The sequence below is a fragment of the Penicillium odoratum genome (assembly GCF_028828045.1).
Source record: "Penicillium odoratum strain IBT 22623 chromosome Unknown utg000006l_segment0_segment0, whole genome shotgun sequence".
Taxonomy (NCBI): Eukaryota; Fungi; Ascomycota; class Eurotiomycetes; order Eurotiales; family Aspergillaceae; genus Penicillium; species Penicillium odoratum.
Window position 1 is genome coordinate 2,235,079 of NW_026643148.1, and position 22,608 is coordinate 2,257,686.

Consider the following 22,608-nt stretch of genomic DNA (forward strand, 5'->3'; position numbering starts at 1 on the left):
GAATGAGAAGCAGACAAGAAGTTGGCTTTACATTGTCGTCATAGCTAAACCCAATCAGGTAAACATCACGTGATTCGGAGCTTTGTTCCTGGAGTCCGCCCTGGATGCACCTCTTTTGACTACATTCTCCCCGACATTGAGATATTCAGAAGGGATTTTTCTTTTATTTCCCCTTCTATTTGTTGCCCTGTGTGTTTTAGTGCTGGTGGATTTGGGCTTAGGTTTGCCATGTGCATCACAAATTCTGCTCCTGTAAATTGCTGATTGGAGCAATCCAAACACCCTGAACCGCACTGGATTTTTGCAATGCAGTGCTATACAGAGCTTTTACCCCCAACGGGGGTCACCCATGCACTTGCACTTCCATTTCTATCAGAGACAGCTAGCAATTTGATTGTGGTGCGATCGTCCCTGTTGCAGGTGTTTTCCCTGATCAAACCTTTATCTGAGAGCACGGAGACCCACTCGGCACATTTCCATCCATGTGAGCCGAAACTGATCCTGGAAAAAGAATACCATTTGCCAGGAACGGTGACAGATTTGAGTCGAGTGAAGATCTTGAATTCCAAGAGTGGCGGAGAAGCCATTCTGCTAGCTGTTCGAAATGCCAAGCTCAGCCTGATTGAGTGGGACCCAAAGCGCTACAATCTTTCCACGGTGTCTATTCACTACTATGAACGTGATGACCTAAGTCGCAGTCCCTGGATACCAGACCTGAGTCGATGTGGGAGTATTCTTAGTGTGGACCCTAGCAGCCGGTGTGCGGTCTTCAACTTCGGTGTTCGTAACTTGGCCATCTTACCTTTTCACCAGGCAGGAGATGACCTTGTGATGGATGAATATGATTCTGAGGTGGACGTGGATCCCTCTACTCAAGCACTGGAGAAGAACAAGGGCGATTCTGCTCATCCCACTCCTTATGGTGCATCGTTCGTGCTGCCGCTGACAGCCCTGGATCCTTCATTGTTGCATCCTGTCAGTCTGGCATTTCTGTACGAGTACAGAGAGCCAACTTTTGGCATTTTGTATTCTCAAATTGCTACCTCCAATGCCCTTGTGCACGAGCGGAAAGATGTGATGTTCTATACCGTCTTCACGCTAGACCTAGAGCAAAGGGCATCGACGACACTTCTTTCAGTCTCCCGGCTTCCAAGTGACCTATTCAAGGTTGTAGCACTACCGCCTCCTGTGGGAGGAGCTTTGCTTATCGGTTCCAATGAGATTGTGCATGTGGATCAAGCAGGTAAAACAAATGCAGTTGGGGTGAATGAATTCTCGCGCCAAGTCTCCGCCTTTTCCATGAGTGACCAATCTGACTTAGCCTTTCGCCTGGAGGGCTGTGTTGTGGAGCGACTGGGTAGTGGCAGTGGTGACCTTCTTCTTGCGCTCGCCTCGGGTGATTTGGCCCTGATCAAATTCAAACTGGATGGCCGGTCCGTGTCGGGGATGTCTGTTCATTCGCTACCAGCTCAAGCAGGCGGGGGCATCTTGAAATCGGCTGCCTCTTGTTCTACTTGCTTTGATGATGGCAATGTCTTCATCGGTAGCGAAGATGCAGACTCTTTGCTTTTGGAGTGGTCCCACTCGGCTTTCAGCAAAAAGGCACGCCTGGAATCAAAGCAAATCGCCGATGGCCTCGAAGATTTATCAGACGAGGATCAGATGGAGGAAGATGTCTACGAAGATGATCTCTACTCTTCGGCGCCCGAGCGAGCCCACACTGACGCGCGCCCAACTTCGGAGGGTTCAACACCAGACTTCTATCATCTCCAACTGAATGATCGACTCCCCGGCATTGGCCCTCTGCGGGATGTGACTTTGGGCCAAGCTAGTTCAGTCTCAGACGACTCAGTTCTTTCTGGCACCGAGAGGGTCTCTGCAGACCTAGAGCTTGTTGCATCACAAGGCTCAGGCAAGAGTGGTGGTCTTGTTGTTATCAAGAGGGAGATTGACCCATTGACGACCATGTCAATGAACCTTGACGCCGCTGATGGGGTATGGTCGGCTATCATGACCCCAGGCAAACGAGGCTCTTCGCATTTGGATGGATCAGATGGGGAAAGTTTTGTCCAATATGTGATAATCGCACGGCTTACTGACGCAGAAAAAGAGGTATCAGAGGTTCTAGTGATGAAGGAATCGGCGTTGAAACCCTTCAAAGCCCCGGACTTTAACCCAAGTGAAGAAATTACTGTCGATATTGGGCTATTAGCCGAAAAATCACGCCTTGTTCAGGTTTTGCGAAATGAAGTCAGAATTTATGACCGAGGTATGTTTTAAGTACGTTTCCTGGATTGTACTCATAGATTAACATGGGGGAATTTTTTTCAGATCTGGGGCTAGCACAGATTTATCCCATATGGGACGAAGACACGGATGAAGAGCGTATAGCAGTAAGCGCAAGCTTTGCCGATCCTTACCTATCTATATTACGGGATGACTCTTCGCTCCTACTGCTGCAGGCAGATGCCAGCGGTGATCTTGACGAAGTACCAGTCTCAGATGAAATGTCCATGTTAAAGTGGCAGTCGGGTTGCCTCTACCATGACAAAAACCAGGCATTCGGTTCCCTTCAATCAAAATCGAGTGGTGCTGAAGGAAATGTCCTTCTGTTCTTGTTAAGCGCCGAATATAAGCTCTCGGTTAGTGATTTCTGCGCGAAATGAATGACATGCTTTTTCTAACAGTTTTAATACAGATATTCAACGTTTCAGACATGAAACTGCTGTCGATCATGGATGGCCTTGACTGCTTGCAACCCGTGCTATCGATAGACCCACCTCGACGGTCAAATGCCCGAGAGTTGCTGAAAGAAATCCTGGTGGCTGATCTTGGCGATTCCTCATATGTCCAACCCTACTTAATTGTACTGATAACCCAACTTTACCGCCTTTGAACTCGGACGCTAACCTACGGAATCTAGCTTCGAACCGATAATGACGATTTGGTGCTGTACAAGCCAGTCTTCATCCCGACCGAAGCCGAGAGCGGACAATCGAATCGTCTTCAATTCTTCCGAGAAGCCCACCATACTCTTTCTAAACTCACCTCAAATGAATCACTCACGGGAGCGGAGACACATCCCCGCAGAAGACCACTGCGAGCTCTGCAGAATGTGTCAGGGCTCAGCACTGTGTTTATGCCTGGTGACTCGGGTAGGTTTATCGTGAAAACAGCGAAAAGCTCACCACATGGGGTTCGTCTCCGTGGTGGATTCATCAGGTGGCTTAGTGACTTTGATTCACCGGCAACTGGCTGTGGAAACGGTTTCATCTATGTGGATTCTAAGGTAAAAGATACTCCCTAATATAGGATAATCCTCTCAATGCTTACAAATCCTGACCAGAATACTATCCGAGCGTGTCAAATCCCCCCAGACACTCAACTTGACTATTCCTGGATCTTGCGCAAAGTCTCGTTGGAAGAGCAAGTAGACCTTTTGACTTATTCCACGGCATCTGAGACCTATGTTCTAGCCACCAGCTCCAACGTAGGGTTCAAGTTACCCGAAAACGATGAGCTACACCCTGAATGGCGCAATGAAGGTAGGTTCGCTTGCTCTACCTTTGGCTTCTGGTTTTTTTGCTCTTTGTCTAATTCGACTTCTAGCAAAATCATTCCTACCCGAAGTTCCTCAGAGCTTCGTCAAAATCATCTGTCCAAAGACTTGGGAACTTATAGACAGGTAAGGCTTGAAGTTAGCGAAACTGAAGTTGTTATCAAGCTCACATGCATAGTTATCCATTGGAGCTCGCTGAGCATGTGACTGCGGTGAGAAACGTGAATTTGGAAGTGTCAGAGAACACACATGAACGTAAAGACCTGATTGTGGTGGGGACGGCAATTACCAAGGGCGAGGATATTCCAGCCCGTGGCTGCATCTATGTATTTGACGTGATCGAGGTGGTCCCGGAGCCAGGTAAGCCAGAGACGGGTCGCAAACTCAAGCTCATTGGCAAGGAGGTCGTCAAAGGTGCAGTGACCGCATTGTCCGGCATCGGCGGCCAGGGCTTTGTGATCGTGGCCCAAGGGCAAAAATGTATGGTTAGGGGACTTAAAGAGGATGGAAGCCTCCTGCCCGTGGCGTTCATGGATATGCAATGCTATGTCAACGTTGCCAAAGAACTCAAGGGCACAGGCATGTGCATCCTGGGTGATGCAGTCAAGGGCCTGTGGTTTGCAGGATATTCGGTATGACCCCTCCCCCCTCCAACAAACTGACATGAAATTCTCGAACCCTAATACCCGGCGCAGGAGGAACCTTACAAAATGACCCTCTTCGGCAAAGATCCCGACTATCTGGAAGTTGTGGCTGCAGATTTCCTGCCAGATGGAAACAAGCTCTACATTCTGGTAGCAGACAGTGACTGCAACCTGCACGTACTGCAATATGACCCTGAAGGTGTGTAATACTAGGTTCTGATGCTCGAATTGTGAAACCATGCTTATATCTGATGCCAGACCCGAAGTCGTCCAACGGTGATCGACTGCTTAACAGAAGCAAATTCTATACTGGTAACTTTGCCTCGACCGTCACCTTGCTGCCCCGCACAGCAGTTTCGTCTGAATTGGTCGAGTCAACAGCAGATGATATGGATGTGGATCAGGCCCTTTCTACCCAAAATGTCCTAATTACATCCCAGAATGGATCTTTGGCCCTGGTGACGACCGTCAAGGAAGAATCTTACCGTCGTCTATCTGCTTTACAGTCTCAATTGACCAACACGATGGAACATCCTGGAGGATTGAATCCCCGGGCTTTCCGAGCAGTTGAGAGTGATGGCGCATCTGGCCGGGGAATGGTTGATGGAACTTTACTCCGACAGTGGCTGAGTCTGGGGAAACAGCGCCAGGCGGATTTCGCAGGTCGAGTCGGCGCGACGGAGTGGGAGATCAGGGCCGATCTAGAAGCTATCGGTGGAGACGGTTTGGGGTATCTATGATCCTGGATTAGCATCAATTGATGCTTTTACTTCAGAAATCTGACCTGGTAGTTAGCCATTAGAAATCATGAATATCGGAATATTCTACTGTAGATATGAGTTAATCACTTCTGAACAGCTGAATATCGCCTGAAACATTGAAAGAGCAAAAGGAACATTTGAAGATTTGAAGCATTTGGAAATACTGCTATGTATATACTCAGCGTTATATAAAAGATATATATATATATATATATATATTTATATATATTTTTAAAATAAATAAATTGAGCCTGCAGTGTGTCATGCAGAATTGACATCAATCCAGGTCGAGCGGCAGCGTAACATCATAACACGATGGGATATAACCAGAATAAACAAACCAGATCCTTTAACCAAGCCTAAGCCCCAACCCAAACCCAGACCCAAATCCAAATCCATATCCATATCCATATCCATATCCATACCCAAATCCCGACATAGGATGATTTATTTTTCTCTTTCCAACAGTCCAGGGATAACGGCCCAGTGACCCAGGGTCATTGAGCCTTACCATTAACCGGGAACCATGAAATAATCCCTTCATATCCATAATCAAAGAACTCCTCACACGCCACATTTGCCAATAGTAACACCAGAAGGACTCATAAGATCCAAAAAAAGACAAAAGACAGAAAGATACAAAGACCAAAAGACCACCATGAGAGCCCAAGAATGCCGAACCACGAAATCAATCTCAACCCCATATCCCGGAAAACCGGCATAGAATGAGCACGTTTGCTTCTCCAGTAAAGGGAAAAGAAACAATAGAGAGAGACAAATCAAACAAACAAGAGAACGAGAAGAAAAATCTAAAACAATTGATAGGAAGCAGGGATTGGAAATCGGATGCTCCTCTTTCCACTCCCAGCAAATGTAAATGCGACCCTCAAGATCAAAAGAAACACCTCTCTAGCGCCAATGAAAATGAGACCTAGAAAACATCCTCTGCGGCAAAATAACGCTTGCTGCGGCCTCTGGATGCCACAAACTTCATCTCGGGCATGTTGGTGTGATGTACCACATGTGGCCGGTAGACAGCGTCCACGGGTGCCTGCCAGTCATCCAACCCCAATGGGAAGTATTCGTAGAGAAAGTCAGTGCCCTCATTAGGAAAGGGTAGCGAAGACACAAACTGATGTGGTAGATTGGCAGTCTCCAGCAGGGGGATGGATGACGTGGCACTCCGGGAAGGGGTCTGAGAGATGTTATGGGAGATCTTACGCATCTTGGCCGGTGGGGCATGATCTAGACCAGGCTGTTGCTGAGGTATTTCATTATAAGGAGTCATGATCTTCTGATCCAGCTGGTCGTCTTCATCCAAAAGAGATAAATTGATAGGCGCAGCGGCCGTTGTATTGCTCACCCGGCGCTGCTGACCAACCTGGGAAAGTTGTTCAGGACTGGAATGGGGGAAGAGAGGCTGGTGGGACATTACGGGGTTAGATGCGTGGGGCATCGAAGTCCAATCAGAAGTCGCCTGAGGTTGTTGCATGAGTGTGGGGGGCGGAACGGACGTAGTCTCAGGGGAACTACTCTGGACTGTAGTAGATGGGGCCTTGGCCTTGGCTGGAGTGACGCTAGCTCGGCGGGGCACCGACTCGCTGGTTGGAGTGCGGTTGAGTGCTGCCGAATTGACCTGGTTCTTTCGTGATGCTGCAGCACTTCCACTGAGGGGAAGGTCCTTTCGAGATTGAAAGTTGCGTGGACTACGACCCCGAACAATTACAGGTCCCGACTGCACCTCGGAAATGGAGATCTTGGCCCCAGTGGACAAGGTTGCGACCACTTTGAGCCGAACGACGAAATGTTGCTGCAACTCCTTCCGACGACCATTGTTGGCCGTGGCTACCCGGAATTGCAGACGCTTCCAGGCAATAGGGAATGTGGCGTAGTCCGTATCCAGATCCTGGCCCGCCATGATATCCAACGGGATCGCTTGAGGCTCTTTCTCGACTTTGGCGGCACCGTTGTTGTGATCCTCGATGGCAGTCCCCGCGTTCGCAGCTGCGGCGGAGGGAGTTTTCCAAGGCACCGAAATGATCTTGACAGGGTTCCCCTCGACAGATTCGGTGGCAGATACGGTCAGCTCCTGGGCCAGTATGGGAATCCGATCACCGTTATCGGTCATTATATAGCGCATGCCTCGGGGGAGGGTGACGGAGCCGGTGATCTGGAACAAATTACGACGATAGCAAGTCAACTCGGCCCCCTGCTGTGGCGGGGCATTCTCGGACGGCGATGTGGTATATGGCGACTCAGCCAAAAAAAACATGCCATGCAACTGGGCGGAGACGGACAAGGAAGTCCGTCGCATGGAGTAGTCGAGCAAGGTAAAATGGTAGACTGGGAGCGAGAAGCTCAACAATTTGTTGTTGTGATCGATCGAAGAGTCCTGTGGTTGCTCTGGTGGAACAGGATCAAAGGGAGCGACCATGTCGGTGAAATGGTCATCGTACCCCGAGGGGAAGCGCTCGAGCGAGGGCGGAACGTTGGAGCGTGAAAGCCCACCTTGGGCAAAGGCAAGATCGTCCCCACTATAATATTTGTACCCCAGTCAGTCTTTGAACATATTTTTTTCAATTTGGTTTCCCATGTTCATCGGATCTGGTGTCCTTACCTAACAAAGGTCTCGGAGTCAAAGTTGGAACGGTGGTCGGGGAGATCGAGGCCGGGCATGGCATTGAGATAGTCGCCTTGTAGATTACCAAGAGAGAGCGGACTCCCCAAGTAGGGCATAGCCATGGTATCAAAGCCCTCCATGGCGGGCAGATACAAACCAAAAAAGAAGACTACTTCAACAGAAAAGAAGGGGAATGGAATGTCTTGAGGGGGGGGGGATTAGAGGGAGAGGGATTGAGGGCGAGATGCGAACGGATTCGGGGAAAAGTGGAGCCGCGGTTTTTGCGGAGAAAGGACGAAGACGGTATATTACAGTATTATATGAATTGGTGTATGAATTTTGTGTATATATCTGTCCGGTTTGGGTCGGCTGTCGGCAACTAATACTCTTTAGTTAGTCTATGGGTATTACTAGTTTGTATGGTATACTGTATAGTAAGGCCCTGAAGATCATGCAGAAGTTGTACGAATCCACCGATAATCATCCTTCTACGCCACCAAAAGCTTTATAAAAGTGTTATTGAATTCCATTAAATTCCAGTAAATCTCAGATTATCTAACAACAAATATAAAAAAGGTTGGCAATCTTTCCCTCGTGGACCTCGTACGTGTTTCATGTTTTCTGTTTTCTGTTCTCTGTTCTCTGTTCTCTGTTTTCAGTCATTTCTCTACTTAATCTATCTCTACTCCGTATTCTCCGTATCTCTCTCTATCTTCCCCACTTTTCCCCTTTCTGAACTTCATAACAAAATCCAACTCGACCAATTCTAATCGATGATCAACATGTTCCGTCTGACATGCAGATTGAAGGGGTTGGCCCAGAACGCCACCAATATACGATCCAGAAACAAAGGGAATAACAGCACGGGGTCATTAATTTGACTAAGACTCAAAGGTTCCACCGCGAACGGGCAAAATCCACTCTCCGCATCCAGTCGGAGTCAGGAACCGAATCTTGCTTCCAGCTCTGGAGAAGTTCAGGTAGGACCGGCGATGTCCGTCTACTTGACTTTTTTGTTTCAATGATCTTCTGCAGGTTCATGTGCATCGGGTGATGCATCTAGGTCATCCTCGTGTGATCTCACGCGGCATCACAAGTATGGTGGAACATGAACGAATTTCCATTTGCCTAGACCGTTGTAAAAGTGGACTTTTGACTTATACCGAACGGGGGTAAGGGGGCACCATGTGAAGGTTTGAGGGATCGACTTTGGGGGCTTTGATCTGTGCATTTACCCGATTCGACTTATCCCCGTACGATTCCCCCCTACACGGTAAGAGAAATGAAAATCCCTATATGTTTGTGAGATCGGATTTGAAGTTTATGGGGGTTGAATGTGATTCGTGCGACACATTGTGGTATTTTCCACTTAACGTCCCTACAAGAACGCCTTAATCTAGTTAGATAGGTAAAACTTTACTAAATTGCCGGATGAGTTTCTCATCCCGATGTCCGTTCACGTTTTTTCGTCGAGGAAAACCACGCTATTCCCGACTGAACCGGATTTTTCGTGGATTGACTTTGGTTTCTGTTCGCCTCCGGCGCTAAGGTTATCAAAAGGACCCTGATTTTTCTTGCATTTTCGTTAATTTGCCTACGGACTTCCGGTCCAGTAAGCGGCCCCCATTATTCTGGTGCCTCGCCCTGCTCCACTTCCTGCATTCGGATCCATCATTACGGGTAAGGGATTCTAAGGCTTTTGATTTGCCTCTTGATTCCTCTTTGTACTCAACAACCTGCGGATCTCCCGTGATCGGCATTTTGTTTCAATTCGGAAGTCAAAATGAAAGAGAAAGATGTCATATTGGTCCGAATGACGCCGTACAAACTTCCTGTCCCACCCACCCGTGCCCAAAATCTGAATATGCAAAGGAAGCCGGGACAGGTGTAAATCAAGGCCAAAGATTCATCATTGCCACCCCCCAAAACTCCTCGGGTCTTGTCCGGTTTATTTCAGACACCTTACCCAAAAACTATATAATCAATGCCAGATGGATATCATAGATGCGATCAAAAATGAACCAAACAAATAAAGAAAGAAGAGAAGAAGAAGTGAAAAAGGAAGAGAGATGAAACCTGTATAAAGGATCAAGGCAGTCAGGGATGCATCATAGTCCAAGTCGTCGCATCACAGTTGACTTCCTCGAAACTATGGAGCATGCTAAAGCCCAAGGATGAAATGCAGTCAAAGTTGCCGTCACCATCCACCTATATATCACGTTAGCCAGAATTAGAAGAGAAGAGAATATGGATCTTACACAGTCCATCACCACTGCCTGCGCACTCAGTTTCTGGATCTGTTTAATAGCCAGCAGGATCAGTCCTTGCATTATGATCGAATAATCGTCCGCACAGGGCGAGATGACCGGCGATGAGATTCCCCCGACCGGGCCCTGGGTGGCGCGTAAAGCCGGCATATGTTCCGCCAACGCCGACCGTTCATTGTAGATCACAATGCTGCCTAGGATCAACTCATCGGCCGGGCGCTTGGCTCGGATGATGCCGCAGTGAGGGGCGCCCCCGAGCGCGATACGGTAGATGTCCGTCACCCCTTGCCGCGCATTCGTTTTGATATGCTCGAGAATCTCATGCGCATAGTCCCACCCGTAGACTAAGTCGTAGCTTACCGCGGCATTTTTCAGCGCCGCCGTTAGTCCGTCCGGTGGGGTCCACGTGCCCAAGTTGCGCAGCACTACACTGCAGACCGGGCGGGAGAGCGCCGTGTTCCATCCAAGGTTGGCAAACCATTGTCGCAGCCGCTTGCGCTCAACAGAGCTCATGGTGGGAATGCCCAGGTAGATCCCTGGGAGTCGTGATCCAAGCTGGAATTTCTTCATTCCTTTTCGCTGAAGAAGCGTGCGGATCGCCCGGCTATGAAGAGAATGTCCGATGGACAGCTTTCGTCGCGAGGGATCGACAATTAGGCATCCAATGACCCCTGTACCACTGGACCGGAAGAAGTAGGTTGCACAGAATCCATACAATGCTTGTGTGCTGCTATTGCGAACCACAAAGTGGGCTTCATCAACGTCCGCTTTCCGGAGAAGGAAGCTATTGGACGTGGCACCGGAAAGCTCTGACTGCTGGCCCTGTACACAATCCTCCCGGACGGTGTCTAACAGCACATCGAGGGCAAGGGCATCTCGATCCTCATTCCAATTCTCTACCAGCCAATGCTGACGGGACTGGTGAATTTTCTGGCTCCGGCTGATCGAGCCTGGTAGACGTCCGGTTGGTGTCAGTTCGCCATAAAGAACCTTTACCAAAGTTTGCAACGCAGTCTCGGTAAAATCATATGTGCATATGTAAGTCCCTATGGAAGAATCCGTGACGAAATCGTATGGTGAACTGACAGCGACCACCACCAATGGCTTTTCCAGGCGTTCGCCGGTCAGAGAGTACTGGGACTGACAGAGCAATGAGATGTGCTTCGAGAAGGCTTGTTGATATAGATTGCGATTGGCATCCGCCGTAACGACAATCACGGCGCTAGCTCGTTTAATGAGATCTTCGTGAATCGGACGTACACCATGGGCCGTATAGGAGGTATGCAGCACCCGGCCATTCCTTTGCCGAGAAAGGGATCTTCCCAGCTCTTTAAAGACACTTTCTCCACTTACCACCGAGGCAGTTCGATCCAATGCTGCCGCCGGGTCAAGAGACCCATGCATGGATTCATTTGTTGACAGGGTCACCGCCGATGCTGCAAGTGGCCTCACTAGAGGCGTCAGGAGCAAAAGCTCTTCTTTAGCATCGATAACGTTGGAAAGAGGGACCAAGTTCTTTTTGTCGCGCATGACCGTGATCGAGTTGTTATAGGCCCTTGTTGAGAGGTTGGTATGAGAGGGTTGCATCTGCGTGAGGGAGAGGAGACCGGGAGGATTTAGCGCCTGTTCCCATGAAGTGCAGCGTGATTTCAGATCCAGCACGCGATTTAATGACTGCCTAATCCGAGTACGGCCAATAATGCCATTTTCCACGCCCAATTTCAATCCGTTAATTGCTTCTTGCTGCACTGGGAAAGACCGGCATAGCAGGATGACGTCGCAACCGGCATTTTTGGCCATCACCGTGCCACCTCCGACGCCGATGTTATGAGTCAGAGCCTCCATCTCTAGACATTCTGATACAACAACCCCTTTGAACTTGAGATCTTTCCGCAAGAGTTCATCCACCACTTGATCGCTTAGGCAAGCGTGCATGACATTCATTCCCGCCGATGACAAGGACACCCCGCCCACCATCATAGCATCAAGACCCTGCATGATGGCATTGCGAAAGGGCACCAGCGCACTCAAGCTGAGTTGCTCCAAGGATTCTGTGATTATTGGAACGTCTGCATGGGAGCCCAGAAACTCCAGGTTACCATAAGAAGGAAAGTGCTTGCCGCAGGTGGCCAGCCCTGCTTCTTGATACCCCTTCATAAACTGGACTCCATACTGAGAGGCCTCTTGGGGATCATCTCCGCTGGTACGCACGCCGAGTGGTTGATTCCGCACGTTGGTCAAGACATCCAAGACCGGGCCTAAGATCCAATTGACGCCAACAGCTTTGAGCTCCTGGGCGGTAGCCACTGCGACCTCGTGGGCCAATGCTTTTGATCCTGTCGCAGCCATGCCCATGGCGCTTGGGAATTGACGCACATATATTTCATCATAAAGGCTGTTTACCCCGCCATTTTCTTGATCCAAGGCGATCAACAATGGCACGGGATGACCAGCATTACGCGCAATGGTTTGCAGCTTAAGGACCAGCTGAGTTGCTTCCTCGGCGGCTATTTGAGAAAATCAGTAACGTATCACAGAAGAGAAGGATTCTAAAGATTACATTTAAGATTCTTAGCGGACAGGAGAATGGATCCTAGGTGATAATCCTCGATGAGCGAGCGAATCTCTGGGCTGACTGAGGTACCATCGAAGCCCATCATAAAGAGCTGGCCCATCTGCCTGCCACATATGTCAGCATGATGTACTTCTTTTTCTTCAAACGACCCCTCATCACTCCCTTTCCCCAAATTTAACGAAGAGGAAATAGTTTAAATGGTCCGGAGATGGGGTGGGGAACGTTGGGGTTCCACAACGCGTGGAGATGGAGGGTGGGCAGGGCGCAGGGTTGGGAAGCATCCGGAACAGGAGATCAACATACCTGTCTAGATCCTCCCAGCCCGGGGGCAGCATGTCCTCTTTCGGGGCCATGGCCCTGGGGGGAGAATGAGGAATGCTAGGGACTAAAGAAGATCCGAATAAAAAGGGGCTGCAAGCAGGAACAGGATTCACGCTCTAAGGTTTTGTTTCTCTTTTTGGATTGGAGAGAGATTTGGGATGAGTTTGGGGAACTCCGAGGTCGCAGTCAGGTGACGGAAAAGAGGGAGTCAGACTTGGGGAATAGCCAACACGGCCCCAGAGCCGCAATCGGGAGTCGGCAATTCGCACAAAGATGAGAGATAAGATAGCTAATGCGTCATGAAGATAACCCCACACGGCATAGTTATCCCCAGACTTTCTTACCTAAGATAAGTAAATAATACTTTAGTCATCTTCTACTTATGCGCATAGTTAGTACGGAATTGGAAGAACCAAGTGGTAATGGCACAATGTAGTGAAATATACATACAACTGGCAGAAAAAAAGATAGTCGTTTTCATCTTTATTATGATAATACAGGCTGTATTATTTGGTTTTAGTCCGTAAGATACACGTAGTAACTTTCTTTATCGGAAGTTTGGTACTAATATGACAATACTGTACATATAAGCGCCTCCACCTTCAATGTCACGCTACACTCCAATCACTCTGATTAGTCCAAGGGTTACATCTATACCCGTTTTCAACCAACCTTTAATGTCACCTGCAGAATACAATTGTCCATACTCACAACGGTTACATCATTGCGCAGCCCTTTTCAATACAATACTTCTCTGACTATTTCCCTCTGTTTTGATTTTTCTTGTATGTTAGCTTTTTCATCCTAAGGAAATAAAGATTATCAAATCCCAGCCAACATGCCTGGCAAGACTACCGCCACGCCTCGCATCACCAAGTTCATCAACTGTCGCCTTGTGCGCGGTTCAACTTTGGTTGAGCAGGACCTTTGGATCGATTCCCTGTCGGGAAAGATTCTCAAGGACCAAGAAGCCTTTTATGAGCTGCACCTCTCTCCAGATGAGATCATCGACCTCGGCGGCCGTATCTTGGCTCCTGGTCTGATTGATGTGCAGTTAAACGGCGCGCATGGTTTTGATTTCTCCGTACCCTGCGAAACTAAGGAGGAATATGATGAAGGCCTGCGTATGGTGAACCAGGGTCTGGCTCGCGATGGGGTTACCTCTTACCTGCCGACAATCGTCAGCTCGCTGCCTGAAGTCTACTGGAAGGTACGTGAATTGCTCCAATGAATATAGGCCTACAAAACTAATGTTTTTCGAACAGGTCCTCCCCTCCCTTGGCCCCTCTGCTGCCACTCACCTTGCGCAAGATGGTGCCGAATCGCTCGGAGCGCACGTTGAAGGCCCTTTCATCAGTCCTGGCCGTAACGGCATCCACAAAACAGAGGTTCTGCGTGCAGCTCAGAACTTCGAGGACCTTATCTACTGCTATGGTGCCGAGAACATGAGCAGCGCATGCCATATCAAGATGATCACAGCCGCCCCGGAGGTCGGAAACATGATGGCCCAGATCCCCGAAATCACGAAGCGCAACATCATCTACTCCATCGGTCACTCGGATGCCACCTACGAACAGGCGGTTTCCGCTACACACCAGGGCGCCAGCATGATCACGCATTTATTTAACGCCATGCGCCCCTTCTACCACCGCAACCCGGGTGTCTTCGGTCTACTTGGCCGAAGCGAGCGTCGTCGCCCTTACTACGGCGTGATCGCTGATGGCATCCACCTGCACCCAACCTCCATTAAGATCGCCTACAATGCCCACCCAGATGGGTTGGTCCTTGTAACCGATGCCATGCGCCTGTGTGGACTGCCTGATGGCGTTTACGAGTGGACCAATGGCGAACGCATTGTTAAGACTGGTGCTCGTTTGACTCTGGAGGGATCGGATAAAATTGCTGGCAGTTCGGCAACCCTGATCGAGTGTGTGAACAATTTCCGTCGTTGGTCGGGCGCCTCCACTGCGGACGCTATAAACGCCGTTACCGCCACTCCCGCACGCTTGCTCGGTGTGGAAGGGGTGAAGGGGTCCCTGGAAAGCGGGGCAGATGCTGACTTGGTTGTTCTGGGTGAAAAGGAAGATCCCTTCTCTGGCTCCATTCTGACAGTCGACCAAGTATGGAAATTTGGTGTGAAGATTCATGACACTGACAAGGCGATGGTTTAAGGCCCTCAACTAGGCCGCTATGGTATTTTATTTTCAGCAAATTTCGGGTTTGGCGCTCTGTTTCTCTTGGAATTCATTATTTCCAGTAGCGGTGCTTTAGGAGTTCGGGCATTTATTGCATTCTTCAAGCATAGAGAAGCACCTTGCAGCGCATCATAGATTCTATTTCCAAGATACCACAAATCAAATCAAAGAGAAAAAAAAATGTTATAAGATTCTTCCATTCCGTTATTTGCGATTTGTTATTGCATGTTGAAGAAATTTCATTGTATTCATTGATCGCCAGCCTCTGTCCAAGATAGTGACGTGGCTGATATATGCAAGTACGTATCATCCACCAGTGCAGACTGAGCTTTGCGCCGCGCGCTTATATGCTAGACAAAATATATTAAAAATCCAAAAGACGAAGAACTTGAACTCCGACATGTCGAGCCTGGCTCAAACATATCCGTTTTTGACATCATTTACAGGCGGGGCTGGGAGTGGGACCAGCCAGCCTCCTCAGCAATCATCTCAGCCGCACGCTCACCGATGGCCAGCACGGTCAGCATGGGGTTGATGCTAGGCATATCCGGGAAAACACCGGCATCAGCAATACGAACGTTCTTGAGGCCGCGGACCTTGAGCTTGGGGTCGACGACGGCCATAGGATCGCGGACGAGGTCACCCATCTTGGTGGTACCAGCGGGGTGGTACACAGTGTGGGCGACACGACGACCGTACTCGGACAGATCCTCGTCGGACTGGATTTTGGGGCCAGGGGCGACCTCACGCTTGATCCACTCCTTGAAGGGTGACTCCTCGGCAATCTTACGGGCAGCCTTGAAGCCCGCGACGATGGTGGCGGCGTCGTAGCCCTCTGGGTCGGTGAAGTAACGGAAGTCCAGAGCAGGCTTGACGGACGGGTCGGCGGAGGTGAGGTACAGACGACCACGGGAGCGGGGACGAGGGATATTAGGGGTCATGCAGAAGGCATTGATGGGCTCGTCGTAGCCAAGACGAGTAGTGTTCAAAGTAAAGGGAATCTGGTAGCAATGCATCATGAGATCGGCGGCACGGCCGTCGAAACCGGCAGCATCGGGGGCCTCTCGGCGCAGGAAAATACCGGCGTCGGAATCCATGGTGGTCATGTTGTGATCCACGGGCTGGTTCAGCTCCCACATAATGATACTCTCGGGGTGATCAACAAGGTTCTCACCGACACCGGGGATATCCTTGACGACGGGAATGCCCAGGGCGGAAAGCTGCTCGTGGGGACCCAGACCAGAGAGTAGCATCAGACGAGGAGTGTCCACAGCACCCGCGCAGAGGACGGTCTCCTTGCGAGCGCGAAGAGTGAGCTTCGCACCAGACTGCAGGGTGACGTTGACACCGGTCACGGAGTCACCCTCAACATTGACCTTGGACACCCAGGCGTTGGTGAGGATAGTCAAGTTAGGACGCTTCTCATCACCGCGCAGAATGGGGTGGATGTAGGCCACACTGGCACTGCTCCGGCGGCCATCATCGGGATTGTAGGAGACGTTGAAGAAGCCTGCACCCTCGGTGAGTTCACCGTTCTTGCGGATGTCGGCATTGAAGTTGGGAATGATGGGAATGTTCATGGCGGAGGAGCAGGCCTGGATCCAGTCCTTGCACAGCTGGTTGCGGTGGCGGCCGTGGACAGGCTGGAAGGTGTTACGGAGGCCATCGATCAGGCGAGTGAAGGTCTCAAAGTCCCAGCCCTGGCAGCCCTTGGCCACCCAGTTGCGGCAATCATACTCAAATGGGCGGAATGAGATAAGGGTGTTGTGGCTTGAGCAGCCACCCAGCACCTTGGCACGGGAGTGACGAATGAAGCTGTTGCCTTTTGGGAGGGGAAAAAGAGTAAGTATTTTATAAATCTAAATCAATCGACCAATCCAAGAGAGATATCCATGGGCTAGGAGGCTACAAGAGGATTGTCGCGCAAGGGAAGTGTACTACTCAAATGGACATACCATTGGGTTGTTCAGTAGTCGGGTAGTCGTAGTCCAGCTCGCCGCCAAGGAGGTTCAGCCACTCCTTGAGGTTTAGGACTCGGTCATCGGAGAAGTCACTTGGACCACCTTCGATCACTAGAACACGCTTGTTGGGCAAGTATTCGGCCAGACGAGCAGCAATCACACAACCAGCGGTACCACCGCCAACGACAATGTAGTCGTAGCTGTTGACATCCTGGGCAGGGAACTCGTTGGTGGTGGCCATGTTTGAATAAAGATGAAGAGTAAGAGAAAGGCTGAGAGAGAGAATAGTGGCGCTCTATCTGACCTATTATATAAGAAAAAAAACCTTGGAAAAGATAGAAGACTTGGAACCTTGGAAAGAGATGGGTAGTTTCAACGAGTTCAACGAGTCCCCGGAGTCCACACCGATACTAAATCTCAATCGACTTGCCGAATTGGGTCTTGGGGCTGATTATTGATGGACTTTATTGGTTGGATAAGAGATTACAGTGGAGAAATCTCGATAAGAAGGGGGGATCCACTATACCGATTACGGGATTTATTAAAGAATCAAAGAATTAATTAAGATTAGCAACAGGACTACTTTACTCTTTACAGAAAGGACTGTAAGATACTATACATGATCTAGACAATTGACTATCTCTCATAATGCTTCACAATCTTTCACAATCTTTCAGTTGGTAAAAATCTAACTAAATGATTTCTGATATTATACTACGTCACTTGTGATCCGCTATAGAAATACCATTTTTAGTCCGACTTTCCCGCAGCCACACAAAACGCCCTTTACGTTGGGACCCGCTAGGGCGGTGAGGCATGTATGAAAATGAAATCCCGTTAATTTGGGTCATGGACAACATCTTCTTTCCTTAATTGATTTCTCTAATAGTACATATCCCAAAAAAACATGGCCCTCCCATTCCCTACTCGTCAACTTTACTACAACGGTCAGGCGCAGGTCGCCTCGTCCGGAAAAACTTTCCAGACTATCAACCCTGCCACAGCAACCCCTCTGGCCGACATTCAGGTGGCCTCTCCTTCTGACATTGACTCCGCTATTAACTCTGCAGACCGTGCATTCCCCGCTTGGTCGCAATCTCCTCCTATTGCTCGGGCTCGTATTCTCCAAAAGGCCGCTACCCTTCTTCGGGAGCGCAATGATGAGATCGCCCGCGTAGAAACCTTGGATTCTGGAAAGGCATACACCGAGACAAGCACTGTCGATGTGGTCACTGGCGCAGATGTACTTGAATACTATGCCAATTTCATTGGTGGTGGTGGTCTGAATGGTGAGACCACACAGTTGCGAGAGGATGCGTGGGTTTACACTAAGAAGGCTCCGTTGGGTGTCTGCGCCGGCATTGGTGCTTGGAACTACCCAATTCAGATGTAAGTGGTTATGATGAAGGGGAAACTGTGCAACTTGGAGAGCCAAAAATACTAATACCTGTGTTTGAAGTGCCCTGTGGAAGTCCGCTGCTTGTCTTGCGGCAGGTAACACAATGGTATACAAGCCTAGTGAATTCACCCCTCTCCACGGTCAGACTCTCGCCGAGATTTATACTGAGGCGGGTTTGCCTGCTGGTGTCTTCAACGTGATCAACGGCGCTGGCGACGTTGGTGCTTACCTGACCAGCCACCCTACCATTGCCAAGGTGTCGTTCACCGGACAGGTGTCGACCGGTATGAAAGTAGCAGGCTCGGCTTCAGGCAATATGAAGTATGTCACCATGGAACTGGGTGGCAAGAGTCCTCTAATTGTCTGCCCCGATGCGGACTTGGAGAACGCTGTCGATGGAGCCATGATGGCCAACTTTTACAGCACCGGTCAGGTCTGTACCAACGGCACTCGGGTATTCATTCCACGGTCCATGAAGGCCGCCTTTGAAAAGCGTCTGTTGGAGAAGATCCCTTTTGTGCGGGCTGGCCCCCTCTTTGACGAGCAGACCAACTACGGTCCTCTGAGCTCCGCTGTGCACTACGAGAAAGTGATCTCGTACATTCGCCACGGTATAGAAACGGACCGGGCCACTCTGCTCTGTGGTGGTCCTGAGAAGCCTGTCGTGCCCCAAGACCTGCAGGCTGGCTACTGGGTCAAGCCCACCATCTTCACCGACTGCACCGACTCTATGCGTATTGTCAAGGAAGAGATCTTCGGGCCTGTCATGACTCTATTATTCTATGATTCCGTTGAGGAGGCCGTGAAGCGCGCCAACACCACCGAGTATGGGCTCGCAGCGGGTGTCTTTACCAAGGATCTGAACCAGGCCCACCGGGTCATTGACCAGCTGCAGGCTGGTATCACCTGGATTAATACCTGGGGTGAAAGCCCGGCAGAGATGGCTGTGGGCGGCTGGAAGAAGAGTGGCCTGGGCGTGGAAAATGGTCGTCGGGGCATCGAGGCTTGGTTGCAGAACAAGAGCACTCTGGTTGATATGAGTGGGGCTGTTGCGACTGTTTTTGCCAAGCTATAATGTTCTAAACACCATGCATGAGTCTCAGATGTAATGTGTATTTAGGAAAATCGTAAATGTCATATACCATTTCTTCTTCTCCATTCTCCCGCTCTATGTTGTGCGACCATCAACGTTAAACTTATTGACCGAGGCAGTCCTCCAATTTTATTCGAGGCTGGGCGTAGCAGCACTACGGTGTATTCACAATCTTAGATAAAATGTGTATTCGCTAAATGTTAAATCGTTTATTGCATGAATATTCAAGAGCATATCCACCATATCTTATCTATCAGTTTCAAATGTATCAAAAACAAGTAAGAAAGGAAAGATAACTCCTCAGCCGAAAAAAAGAGAAAAACATGCATACAAGCAGCTATGGCATGCATCAGACCCAAACACCAAACACCATTCTCCAGGTCCAGACCCAGCGCACATCACAGGGAGGATAGAACCCAAAACCAAGGTTTTGAAATTTAAATTGCAGTCATTCTGCCTCCCATTCGATCAAAAATCAGGTCATTCTTCAGGGTCCCATCCAGTCCGGCAATAGCCGAGTCAACCATACGTGAAGACATGCTGTCCGGGGTCAGCTCATCATCCTCCAAGGATCGACCAAGTTCGGTATTGATGCGCAGATCCTTAGGCACCTTTTGCGGAGTGATATCCCGACTCGGTAGCGTGGAGGGTTTCTTGACGGGCACGGGGGCAGGAACGTAGGTGCGAGGGCGATAGACCAGCGCAGGACCCTGGGTACGAGCATCGGTGCCAGCCTGTTCAATGGACTCAAAGTAGCGGACCGTCTTGACCTTGAGCTCCAAAGTGGCGTCACGGTCACAAACAATAAGCGGGTGGGGGTGCAGCTGGAGCGCAGAGAGAGTCCACATGTGATTCACGCCATCCTCCAGACCCTTTTGTACCGCAAACGCCTTGTGGGCACCAGTGGCGACAATGACCACCTCCCGCGCATCCATGATGGTCTGAATTCCAACGGTCATGGCCATGCGTGGCACCTTTGTCACGTCGTTGTCAAAGAAGCGCGAGTTGGCCAAGATGGTGTCATAGGCTAGGGTCTTAACACGGGTGCGGCTGCTCAGGGAGGAGCCAGGCTCGTTGAAGGCGATATGACCGTCGGGTCCAACACCGCCGAGGAAAAGCTCGATGCCACCGTAGCGCGCAATACGTGCATCAAATGAGGCGCACTCCGCGACAGGGTCTGGCGCATTTCCATCGAGGATGTTGATGTTTTGGGGAGGGATGTCGACGTGGGAGAAGAAGTGCTTATACATGAAGCTATGGTAGGACTCGGGGTGGTCGCGAGGAAGACCTACGTATTCATCCTGCGCAATGGGGGTTTAGCAGAATGCGCCGAGAACTACCTTGGGTGATTGACTTACCATATTGAAGGTCACGACATTCTTGAAGGAGATCTCTCCAGCACGGTGACGCTGGACCAGAATCTTGTAAATTATCTCGGGACTGCTACCTGTTGGCAACCCCAGAACAAAGGGCTGGTTCTCGGTGGGGTTGAATGCTTTGATGCGGCCTGAAACCTGTCAGTTTGACTTGAGCCATTTCACCCTGGAGGTTCACTTACTGACGATGTATTCAGCGATATACACCGAAGCCGTTTGGGGATCTTCTCTGATGATCACACGCCTATCAGAAAAGGATCTCAAGTTAGCGATGATGGGCCTCAATAATGAACCGACACATACATGGTGGTTACGTCAGAGGCTGCGGGTGAAAGAGGTAAGAGTTGGGACGACGGAAGATCAAGAGATGGAAAATGGAAGTGAAGAAAGAAGAGAAGAAGTAATGGAATAGATAGAGAAAAAAAAAAGTCTGGTTACGTTGGGGGCTTCCTTGTACACAATCGTAACTCGCCCCTCTACTACACCATAAGATCATCGGAGAATGTTATCGTCGCATGCGCCATGTGGGTGAGACCGGATTTTGACAAGCACCTTCGTCCTCCCTATTCTCTGATTCGTTCTTATTGTTCTCTGATTGCTCTACCATGGATTTCATGTAACCAGAACAAGTAGCCCCATTCTGAACCCAACATTTCCCCATCTTTGGATGTCCATGTTGTCCCATGTGGTGGCCAACAATAGTACTGAGAATGATTATAGATGATTGGCAAATGTGGATCCTGATGTCAAGCTGGCATGAAGGGGTTCCATCGACCAGCAAGTAGCATTCGGTGATAGAAAGATTAATAAGTTCAAAATACAGAAATCCGGGGCAAAGAGGACTGTAACCTCATAGCGTCGTAGTTCTGGTTATCGTGGGGCCGCAAATGGTAGGCTTAGGTAATGGACCAAACGTGAGCAGACCGCCTTCTTGTTTGATCAAAAATACATACACCGCCTTCTGGTGTCAAAACAGATGCAAACAGGTCATACGCCGAATACAGTTCATTCCTCATGTCGATCAACTACTCCGTAATAAGCTCCTAAGATTTTTGAACTGAAATGACTATATGTTGTCTTTGATTGCCTTGCTATCAGATTCAAGTTCTTTTAAGCTCCTCAAAGTTCCTACATACAATCTTGGCATTACTAAAGACCCAAGACCAAGTTGACTGAGACACAAATTTGGATGACTTCGTATCCATTCCGAACAAAGTTTATTATGTTCTCGGAAGGTAGACAATATAGATCATGCAGGATTCCTAGATCCGGGAAGAGCCGTGCTTTTGATGATCCTCAGATATTTGGGGAAACTTGATGACTTCATTTAACCAGATCCATTGATCAATGATGAATTGAAGATGATCAAAGCCTTTTAAAATCAAGGGTCTTATCAAGTGGATCATAGTAGTATGTTAGTCAAACCCCAATGCATCGATGTTAAGTATGGACCCGCTTTAGTCACCAAAGTTGGTGTTGCATGCCAAGTAATAGAACCGAATGCAGAGTCACATTTTGTAGGTTAAATCGGCGCCGATGATTTCACCAAAAACTTCTCTCCAGAGTCTCCATCTTTTTATCCCCGCAATTTACCCACCCAAAACTTCACCAGAATTGTGGAAAATTGTTTAACATCCACTTTATCATTACCCCAACGTATCATTCTAACTTATCTGTGAAACATTGATAAGCTAGCGCTATACTTTGACCCAAAAGAAAAATAATTTTCCTTTCTTACCGAATCTCTTTAATCAACTTTTCTCCTGCACATTCCTGCCCTTTCACGTGGACGTAGCATTCCTTCCCAGATTTTCCATTCTTCCGACTTTGATCTCTT

The 22,608-nt window shown here is 49.2% G+C and overlaps 7 protein-coding genes across 7 annotated transcripts; 3 read left to right on the plus strand and 4 right to left on the minus strand.

The window, feature by feature from the left end:
- Positions 1-306: 306 nt before the first annotated feature.
- N7520_009290 (cleavage/polyadenylation factor CFT1) lies at positions 307-4,943 on the plus strand (the record flags this gene model as incomplete). Its single annotated transcript, XM_057143224.1, has 9 exons — positions 307-2,269; positions 2,332-2,642; positions 2,699-2,866; positions 2,924-3,289; positions 3,347-3,545; positions 3,610-3,685; positions 3,738-4,191; positions 4,255-4,402; positions 4,462-4,943. The coding sequence occupies 9 exons, from the start codon at positions 307-309 to the stop codon at positions 4,941-4,943; spliced, it is 4,167 nt and encodes a 1,388-aa protein (XP_056992512.1).
- A 952-nt stretch (positions 4,944-5,895) lies between these two features.
- On the minus strand, positions 5,896-7,724 carry N7520_009291 (NDT80/PhoG-like DNA-binding family protein; the record flags this gene model as incomplete). Its single annotated transcript, XM_057143225.1, has 2 exons — positions 5,896-7,498; positions 7,582-7,724. 2 exons carry the CDS (start codon positions 7,722-7,724, stop codon positions 5,896-5,898), a joined length of 1,746 nt encoding a protein of 581 aa, XP_056992513.1.
- A 1,957-nt stretch (positions 7,725-9,681) lies between these two features.
- Positions 9,682-12,779, minus strand: N7520_009292 (putative beta-N-acetylglucosaminidase; the record flags this gene model as incomplete). The annotated part of the gene is made up of 4 exons (XM_057143226.1): positions 9,682-9,792; positions 9,843-12,358; positions 12,412-12,530; positions 12,730-12,779. The coding sequence occupies 4 exons, from the start codon at positions 12,777-12,779 to the stop codon at positions 9,682-9,684; spliced, it is 2,796 nt and encodes a 931-aa protein (XP_056992514.1).
- An 806-nt stretch (positions 12,780-13,585) lies between these two features.
- N7520_009293 (N-acetylglucosamine-6-phosphate deacetylase) lies at positions 13,586-14,918 on the plus strand (the record flags this gene model as incomplete). The annotated part of the gene is made up of 2 exons (XM_057143227.1): positions 13,586-13,957; positions 14,013-14,918. 2 exons carry the CDS (start codon positions 13,586-13,588, stop codon positions 14,916-14,918), a joined length of 1,278 nt encoding a protein of 425 aa, XP_056992515.1.
- A 464-nt stretch (positions 14,919-15,382) lies between these two features.
- N7520_009294 (GMC family oxidoreductase) lies at positions 15,383-17,144 on the minus strand (the record flags this gene model as incomplete). The annotated part of the gene is made up of 2 exons (XM_057143228.1): positions 15,383-16,764; positions 16,898-17,144. 2 exons carry the CDS (start codon positions 17,142-17,144, stop codon positions 15,383-15,385), a joined length of 1,629 nt encoding a protein of 542 aa, XP_056992516.1.
- A 666-nt stretch (positions 17,145-17,810) lies between these two features.
- Positions 17,811-19,377, plus strand: N7520_009295 (betaine-aldehyde dehydrogenase; the record flags this gene model as incomplete). The annotated part of the gene is made up of 2 exons (XM_057143229.1): positions 17,811-18,292; positions 18,363-19,377. The coding sequence occupies 2 exons, from the start codon at positions 17,811-17,813 to the stop codon at positions 19,375-19,377; spliced, it is 1,497 nt and encodes a 498-aa protein (XP_056992517.1).
- A 455-nt stretch (positions 19,378-19,832) lies between these two features.
- Positions 19,833-21,076, minus strand: N7520_009296 (uncharacterized protein; the record flags this gene model as incomplete). The annotated part of the gene is made up of 4 exons (XM_057143230.1): positions 19,833-20,696; positions 20,754-20,902; positions 20,954-21,015; positions 21,069-21,076. 4 exons carry the CDS (start codon positions 21,074-21,076, stop codon positions 19,833-19,835), a joined length of 1,083 nt encoding a protein of 360 aa, XP_056992518.1.
- Between the last annotated feature and the right edge of the window lie 1,532 nt (positions 21,077-22,608).